This window comes from Lampris incognitus, chromosome 2 (assembly GCF_029633865.1).
Source record: "Lampris incognitus isolate fLamInc1 chromosome 2, fLamInc1.hap2, whole genome shotgun sequence".
NCBI lineage: Eukaryota > Metazoa > Chordata > Actinopteri > Lampriformes > Lampridae > Lampris > Lampris incognitus.
The window spans coordinates 137511177-137520249 of NC_079212.1; the positions used below are offsets into that span (position 1 = coordinate 137511177).

At 47.7% G+C, this 9073-nt stretch overlaps 1 protein-coding gene across 1 annotated transcript in view; it reads left to right on the forward strand.

The window, feature by feature from the left end:
• pik3c2b (phosphatidylinositol-4-phosphate 3-kinase, catalytic subunit type 2 beta) overlaps positions 1 to 9073 on the forward strand; it is a 61099-nt gene that overhangs the window by 23269 nt on the left and 28757 nt on the right. The window contains exons 11-12 of the mRNA XM_056273235.1: positions 3427 to 3549; positions 4594 to 4761. Of these exons, the coding sequence (XP_056129210.1) occupies positions 3427 to 3549; positions 4594 to 4761 (291 nt within the window). The remainder of the gene's footprint in view (positions 1 to 3426; positions 3550 to 4593; positions 4762 to 9073) is intronic.

Below are 9073 nucleotides of genomic sequence, written 5' to 3' on the forward strand. Positions count from 1 at the left end.
GTTGGAGAAGGCTTCTCCTTTCCCCTCATACTACCCATGCCTATCCTCCACCTCATGGATTCCCCTCATCCTCTCTCCTCCTCACCCCCCTCCTCCATATTATTATCTCCTCGTTCCACATTCCTCTCTTTCCTCCCTTTTTCTCTCCTGCTGCTCCTCTCTCTTCCCCCCCTTCACTTCTTTTACACCTTACGCTAGCTTTCTTCCACTCTCCCATCCCTGTTCCTACTTTTTGACATATTAATACCGTCTTTAACCCCTCTCCAATCCCATTTTATGTGCTGTTCAGCCAGTAGGAAGAAACAACTGCCCTGTCTTGCCTCCCCCCTCCCCCCGAAATGATTTCAGATGCTTACTGACAGATGCCACCCCGCTGTGCTCACAAATTACAACATTCCCGATCGCCTTTCACACCGTGTCATCCGTGTCTCAACGCCTTGCAGTGTGCAGCACTTTGAAATGGCTCAGCTGTCATTTCCCTCCGGCATATACTACCACCACCCCCCTTCCAGCTCATCGCCGCATCAATGGCACCACCCCCTCTTTAAAACCAGACTCACAAACACACACTCCCACCCTTCAGCCAGCCCCCCACTCACTAGTGATTGGTTCGACAGACTAAAGGCTGACTGCCTGGGAACGAGTCTTGACCTTTGACCTCCCACAGAGCAGGCTCCTGGGTTGGCTGCTCACTTGCTATCTTGCTTAGAGATGGAGATAAAAAGGAGAGTGACAGAGAGACAAGTTCCCAAAAAGAAAAAAATGTGCATTTGGGTGTAAGATGTAGAGATAAACATCCAAGGGGGAGAGCACAAAGAGAGTGATGAAAGCTGGTTTTCATGAGGAGGAGGTGGATAGCAGAGACTGCTAGTAGATTCCTTCTCTATTTAGTAGAAGTGAAGCTGCTATTCCCTTTAAATATATATAGTGTACATAAAATCAAAGTAAGGCCAGAGTTTTTATGAGGAGACTTTGGTCTGTTTTTGTTTTTGAAAATCAGAATCAGATTCATGTTTATTGGCCGTGTAGGTTTGCACGTACATGGACTGTGACTCCGGTTTCGTGGCTCTCTCAGTGTACTTAACATAGAATAACAACACTTCAACACAACAATCTTCAGATATATACACAAGGATTGACTTGTACAGGCGAAATAAGAGGCAATAAGGCGCAATGGTGCAGAGAATATGTCAGAGATGCTGAAATAGATGTTAGCAGGTTACTTACATACATGCCTGAGGTAGATGGACATGACAGAGCAGACCAAATACAGTTGCAATTAAAATTATTCAGCCCCCCCTGAAAATCAGGTTTACTGGCAAAATTTACAAACTCTCAGCTGTTTGCAATAAACAAATCAAACCAGAACAATTTAAATAGCTCAACACAACTAATATTACAAGCGGTTTCTCCAAATTCAACACAAAATGCCACTTTTAATGACTACTGCAGTCTCAAAATTATTCAACCCCTTCATAACAAGCATCTTTAGTACAAACTTAGTAGAGTACCCTTTTGCTGTTATGACCTGCTGCAAACGTGATGCATAGCCAGACACCAGCTTCTGGCAACGTTCCTGAGGAATCTAAGCCCATTCCTCATGGGCAGTGGCATCCAGTTCACTAATATTCTTGGGTTTGCGTGCCAAAACCGCCTTCTTGAAATACCACCAGAAATGTTCTATTGGGTTCAAGTCAGGTGACTGTGACGGCCACTCTAGAATCCTCCAGGACTTCTTCTGAAACCAAGCCTTGGTGAACTTTGAGGTATGCTTGGAATCATTGTCCTGTTGGAAGGTCCAGTGACACCCAAGCTTCAGCTTCCTCACAGACGGCATGATGTTTTCTCCTAGGATTTCCTGATACTTGATTGAATCCATCTTGCCCTCCACACGCTGCAGGTTTCCAGTGCCAGAGGAAGCAAAGCAGCCCCAGAGCATCACCGAGCCACTGCCATGCTTCACTGTAGGCAGGGTGTTCTTTTCAGCGTATGCTTCATTCTCCCTCCTCCAGACATACTGCTGATCCATAGGCCTGAAAAGTTCCAGTTTTGTTTCATCGCTCCACAGAACAGAATCCCAAAACCTCTTTGGCTTATTTATATGGTTTTGAGCATATTGGAGCCGGCTTTTCTTGTGCTTTTGGGTCAGTAGTGGTATACGTCTTGGAGTTCAGGCATGGAGCCCTTCAGCGTTTAGTATGCGCCTTACTGTGCAAACTTCAACCTCAGTGCTTGCTGCCACCGAGTCTTGCTGCAGGTCTTTTGCAGTCACTCGAGGGTTTTTGACCACCTGCCTCCTCAGGAATCTGGTGGCAGCCATTGATAGCATCCTCTTTCTGCCATGTCCAGGAAGTGTAACCACTGTTCCTTTAACTTTGAACTCGCGAACTATGCTTCCAACTGTATCTCTAGGAACAGTCAGTACCTTTGCTATCTTTTTGTATCCTTTTCTCTTCTCTTAACTTTTTGGACAATTCTCGTGACTTTGCCATATTTCTAACATGCAATCAAACGTCACCGTCAACAAACCCCTAGCCAGTCCAGGTATTTGATGTGTTCTATCTCAAGCACACCTGATGCAACTAATGAAGCCCTTGATTAGTGGCAAATCAGGTGTGTTTGAGACAACACCTGATTTGCAAATGTGTGCTCTTATGAGGGATTCTATTCAGGGGGTTGAATAATTTTGAGACTGCAGTAGTCATTAAAAGTAACATTTGTGTTGAATTTGGATAAAACCCTTGTAATATTAGTTTTATTGAACTATTTAAACTGTTATTGTGTAATTTGCTTATTGCAAACAGCTGAAAAATTGTACATTTTGCCAATAAACCTAATATGCAATGGGGGTTGAGTAATTTTGATTGCAACTTGTAAGTGGTAAATGGACTGCGTTTATATAGCACTTTACAATGGACGCCTCACATTCACCCATTCACACACACATTCATACGCTGATGGCGGAGGCTGCCATGCGAGGTGCCAACCTGCTCATCAGGAGCAGTTCGGGGTTTAGTGTCTTCCTCAAGGATGCTTTGACACACCCTCTGCAGGAGCTGGGGATCGATCCAGCGACCTTCTGATTACTAGATGACCTGCTCTACCTCCTGAGCCACGCCACCCCGTACTGCAAATGCTGCACCATTCCAGTTCATCTCTAGTTTGTGGGATTTAACACATCAACGTTTTGTTCCTTTAAAATCCTTGCATGCCCTTTTAAAATATTTCATAAAGTACTACTAATCAGAGACTGTATGAACATATAGTATTTACTGTTATTTGATATACATTGACTTCAAATAGATTTTTGAGGAAAGGACCCTGAGAGCAGGATAAGCGGTTTGGATAATGGATGGATGGATGGATTCCTATTTTGTATAGAAACTGTAACAGTGCCATAATAACTGTATTTCCTGTTCCTGTTAGCTACGAGGGCTTCTTCCTGTCCTGTTCGCTGACTCATGGAGGGCTGGAGCTGTGTGCCCCCCAGAATACCAGCAAGCAGTCCGTCAGCAAGTATCTCTTCCACCTGGTGGTCTGGGATCAAAGGTAATGTGTCCACCATGTCCAGCTGTCATAACTTGCGTTACTGGCATCTGGGTAGCGTAGCGGTCTATTCCGTTGCCTACCAACACGGGGATCGCTGATTTGAATCCCCGTGTTACCTCTGGCTTGATCAGGCGTCCCTATAGACACAATTGGCCGTGTCTGCAGGTGGGAAGCCGGGTGTGAGTATAAATGTGTATATAGTATATGGTAATGAGCTATGATGATCTTATTGATTTCTTTCATTGTGTAGCTCACAGCATGATTTGTGTCACCGGGCTGCTACTGACCTTTTTTCTAACACTGGGAATCATGGTCTATTGCATGAATCAAAAATTACAAATAAATAAGATAACATCAATAGTGAGCTATTTTATGTTGTTGGGTTTTTTTGGGGGGGGAATTGTGGGGGGATTCCTCCCCCCCTTTTTTTCTCCCCGATTGTATCTGGCCAATTACCCCACTCTTCCGAGCCGTCCCGGTCGCTGCTCCACCCCCTCTGCCGATCCGGGGAGGGCTGCTTACTACCACATGTCTCCTCCAATACATGTGGAGTCGCCAGCCGCTTCTTTTCACCTGACAGTGAGGAGTTTCACCAGGGGGACATAGCACGTGGGAGGATCACACTATTCCCCCCAGTCCCCGCCCCCACGAACAGGTGCCCCAACCAACCAGAGGAGGCGCTAGTGCAGCGACCAGGAGACATGCCCACATCCGGCTTCCCACCCGCAGACACGGCCAATTGTGTCTGTAGGGACGCCCCACCAAGCCGGAGGTCGGTCGTACCTACATTACATCTAATTTAGATGTAATAGCATGAGATAGTGCCTTTTTTGGCACCTCACTGCTCTGAGAATTGCTGTCTTTATTCTGTCCATCTTCCTTTTTTCTTTCTGCCTATCCGGCACCCTTGCCTTCCTCATTTCTATACTTCCCCCCTTACGTTCCACCCGTCTCCCCCTTTCCTCTGTATCCCTGCTCTCTTCATTGCCTGTCCATCTCCAACCTTTCCTCCTCGCTCAACCCTTCCTCTTCCTGTCTTTCCAGGGTGTGTTTCCCAGTGCAGATCAACCAGTTGCCTCGGGAGTCCCAGCTGACGGTGACGCTGTATGCCAACGCCCTGCCTCCCCCTGGAGGAGTGGAAGAGAAGGGCAGGCAGCGGCGCAGCATCGAAGCCCTGGGCTGGGTCACCATGCCTCTCTTTAACTTTAGACAGTAAGTCGAATAGCTGCCCATTGCACTGGACGACAACATTTTTTTTTTCAAACGTTTTGCTTCTTGGAAAAAAAGAGTGATTATGGTAGACCATGTCAAACTGAACACAAAAATCATTTCAGATTTACTGTGTCGCATAGGAATTTGGAGAAATGTTAAAATATAATTGTGCTAACATATTGTGTTAGTTCAGCTGAGCTTAAAATGTTTTGTTTTTTGGTCTATAGTGTGCACTGGGATTACGCTAATGGCGTTATTTCCAATCTTTTGCTATTGAGTGCCTGTCCGCAGGGGGACGTGGCATGGGTTCGGGGTACACAAAACAAAATTATGTCCGAAGGTGACACTTTGTGTCATCGTTTTTCAACTGTATGTGTGTAATTAGCCTTTGAGCTTGTCATTCATCCCCTGCAGCCGCTACTGGGGGACAGCATCAAAATATGCCACAGTAACATGTGGCAGTACAACTCCCGCAGTGTTGTGAACACACTAGACAGTTGGTTTGCATCACGGTCAGACAGACACACTCGAGGATCCCACATATCCTGGAAAACCTAGAACCTTATAGTCCAGAATTCTGGTCATGGAAAACCCCTGGAAAATGATCAAATTGATCAGCTGTCCTGCAGATATCATTGAGGTCATTGAAAATTGTTCTGTTAGGTTATGGATTTGTATTTGTAGCCACGGATGTTGTCTTGCATTTTGAGTGTAATTCTTACTTTTCGCTGCTTGGATTGCGTGTCAGTGATGGAAGTTTGGACGGTATGTCCGGTGACCAGCTCAAAGTTACACAATCCAATTACAGACTGCTGAGACTTCTACTAGTCAGTAATGCTGAGTAATATGACCTTCCATGAGCAACGGCTGTCACTGATAACCAAGTTAGAGTCCTGGAAAAAGGGGCGTCCAGGTAGCATAGCGGTCTATTCTGTTGCCTACCAACATGGGGATCTTCGGTTCGAACCCCCTGTGTTACCTCCAGCTTGGTCGGGCGTCCCTACAGACACAATTGGTCGTGTCTGCGGGTGGGAAGCCGGATTTGGGCATGTCTCCTGGTCGCTGCACTCGCGCCTCCTCTGGTTGATCGGAGCACCTGTTCAGGGGGGACTGGGGGGGAAATAGCGTGATCCTCCCACACGCTATGTCCCCCTGGTGAATCTCCTCACCATCAGGTGAAAAGAAGCGGCTTGCGACTCCACATGTATCGGAGGGGGCATGTGGTAGTCTGCAGCCCTCCCCGGTCGGCAGAGGGGGTGGAGCAGCGATCGGGGCGGCTCGGAAGGGTGGGGTAATTGGCCAAGCGCAGTTGGGGAGAAAAAGAGGGGGGAATGAGTGGAGAATCTGAGGACTAACACATAGCTTTTTTTTTCTTCAATTTTCCCCCATTTTCTCCCCAATTGTGTCTGGCCGATTACCCCGCTCTTCTTGAGCCGTCCAGGACAAATGCCCACATCTGACTTCCCACCCACAGACACAGCCAGTTGTGTCTGTAGGGACGCCCGACCAAGCCGGAGGTAACACGGGGATTCGACCCGGCAATCCCGCGTTGGTAGGCAACGGAATAGAGCGCTACGCTACCCGCACTTTTATCGTTTTCAAACTGGCCAGCTGAAAATAGTTCGTCATCTGACACCTCAAATTGTGTGACTTTTGCACCCTATGTAGGTGACTAAAATAGACTTGAAACTACACTGGCATCCGATAGACACAGCTTCACCTTACTTGCTCCTCAACCATGTTGTCACGCCGTTGTTGCTTTCGAGACCCGTCTCGTTTTCCCTTTTCAGTACGAGGTTGTGAGGTGCAGCGCAGGAATTGCATCAGAGTGCACAAAATGCATGTGAACATCACAGCTAAGTAAAAGAACTGGAAGATAGTGCTACAGCTGAGTTCAAACTGTGCTTGGCGCTCCTGTGTGTGTGTGTGGGGGGGGGGGGGTCAGATAGAGGTAACATGGCTTTTGCCTCGTCCAGCCACGAAGTCAGTTTGACTTGTTTTCCCATCAGTCGCTCGGGGTCCGGAGAAACAAGCCGAGAGAGCCAGGAGGAGAAAATAGGAATACACATTTGTCATTGAGCAAGGAATATTGTGAAACAGCATTTTGATCATGGTAACACTGTGCCCTGGGGTGGGGGGAGGGGAGAGAGCGAGAGAGCGAGAGAGTGAAACACAAAGTCTAACAACATTAGTTTTGGGCCTCGGGCCACTTGGAAAAAAAACAAAACTTTTTTTTTTTACACTTTAATCAAAAGATCCTGGACAGTGTGACCAAACACAAGCACAGGAGGACTCAAACCACATGATTTCTGATTACTTTCACACACAACACCAGAGGCACACCACCAGCCCGGTCTCTGCCTGTGTACAAACGCACAACACCAGAGGCACACCACCAGCCCGGTCTCTCCCTGTGTACAAACACACAACACCAGAGGCACACCACCAGCCCGGTCTCTGCCTGTGTACAAACGCACAACACCAGAGGCACACCACCATCCCAGTCTCTCCCTGTGTACAAACACACAACACTAGAGGCACACCACCATCCCAGTCTCTCCCTGTGTACAAACACACAACACCAGAGGCACACCACCAGCCCGGTCTCTGCCTGTGTACAAACACACAACACTAGAGGCACACCACCAGCCCGGTCTCTCCCTGTAAACAAACACACAACACTAGAGGCACACCACCATCCCAGTCTCTCCCTGTGTACAAACACACAACACTAGAGGCACACCACCATCCCAGTCTCTCCCTGTGTACAAACACACAACACCAGAGGCACACCACCATCCCAGTCTCTGCCTGTGTACAAACACACAACACCAGAGGCACACCACCATCCCAGTCTCTCCCTGTGTACAAACACACAACACCAGAGGCACACCACCATCCCAGTCTCTGCCTGTGTACAAACACACAACACTAGAGGCACACCACCATCCCAGTCTCTCCCTGTGTACAAACACACAACACTAGAGGCACACCACCATCCCAGTCTCTGCCTGTGTACAAACACACAACACTAGAGGCACACCACCATCCCAGTCTCTCCCTGTGTACAAACACACAACACTAGAGGCACACCACCATCCCAGTCTCTCCCTGTGTACAAACACACAACACCAGAGGCACACCACCATCCCAGTCTCTCCCTGTGTACAAACACACAACACCAGAGGCCCACCACCAGCCCGGTCTCTGCCTGTGTACAAACACACAACACTAGAGGCACACCACCATCCCAGTCTCTCCCTGTGTACAAACACACAACACCAGAGGCACACCACCATCCCAGTCTCTGCCTGTGTACAAACACACAACACTAGAGGCACACCACCATCCCAGTCTCTGCCTGTGTACACTTCATTCCTTTCATATTTTGAAAACTGTCATGGCCGCTCCCGGTTCTGGTTTGTGTCTCATGTCTTGTGCTGCTCTGACAACACCATCACAGTCCCGAGTCCCGCCCAGTTGTCCTCTGTTACCTGCTTGGCCCAAAACTGTTGTTGATTATTCAGTCAAGTTTGTGTGATTAAGTTTGGCTGTTTAGTTTGTGCGTGGTCAGGGTGTTACCGTGTCTGTACCATGTTACCATGTCTGTACCGTGTCACCACCATGTTACTGTGTCTACTATGTTACTATGTCTGTACCATGTTACCGTGTCTATACCATGTCACCACCATGTTACCGTGTCTGTACCATGTCTGTACCATGTTACCGTGTCTGTACCATGTCACCACCATGTTACCATGTCTGTACCATGTCACCACCATGTTGCCACCATGTTATCGTGTCTGTACCATGTCACCACCATGTTACCATGTCTGTACCATGTCACCACTATGTTACCATGTCATCACCATGTTACCATGTCTGTACCATATCACCACTATCACCGCCATGTTACCATATCACCACCATGTTACCATGTCGCCACCATGTTACCATGTATGTACCATGTCACCACCATGTTGCTGTGTCTGTACCATGTCACCACCATGTTACCATGTCACCGCCATGTTACTGTGTCTGTACCATGTCACCACTATGTTACCCTGTCTGTACCATGTTGTCGTCATTTGTGTTCCCAATACCTTCCTGTTTCCTACCACTAAACCTTTTGTTTAACCTGTTACCGCATCTGTATTTGGGCCCTCGGTTCCTTCTCTCGCCGTGACAGACACAGTATCTAGAAGAAGCACAGGTCTGAGAGTCAGCGTGGTGCGTCACTGCCCCGGAAATACACTCTAAACAAAAAGTTCTCTGAAAAAAAATGTAAAATATGTGCAGTAAATATTTGTGC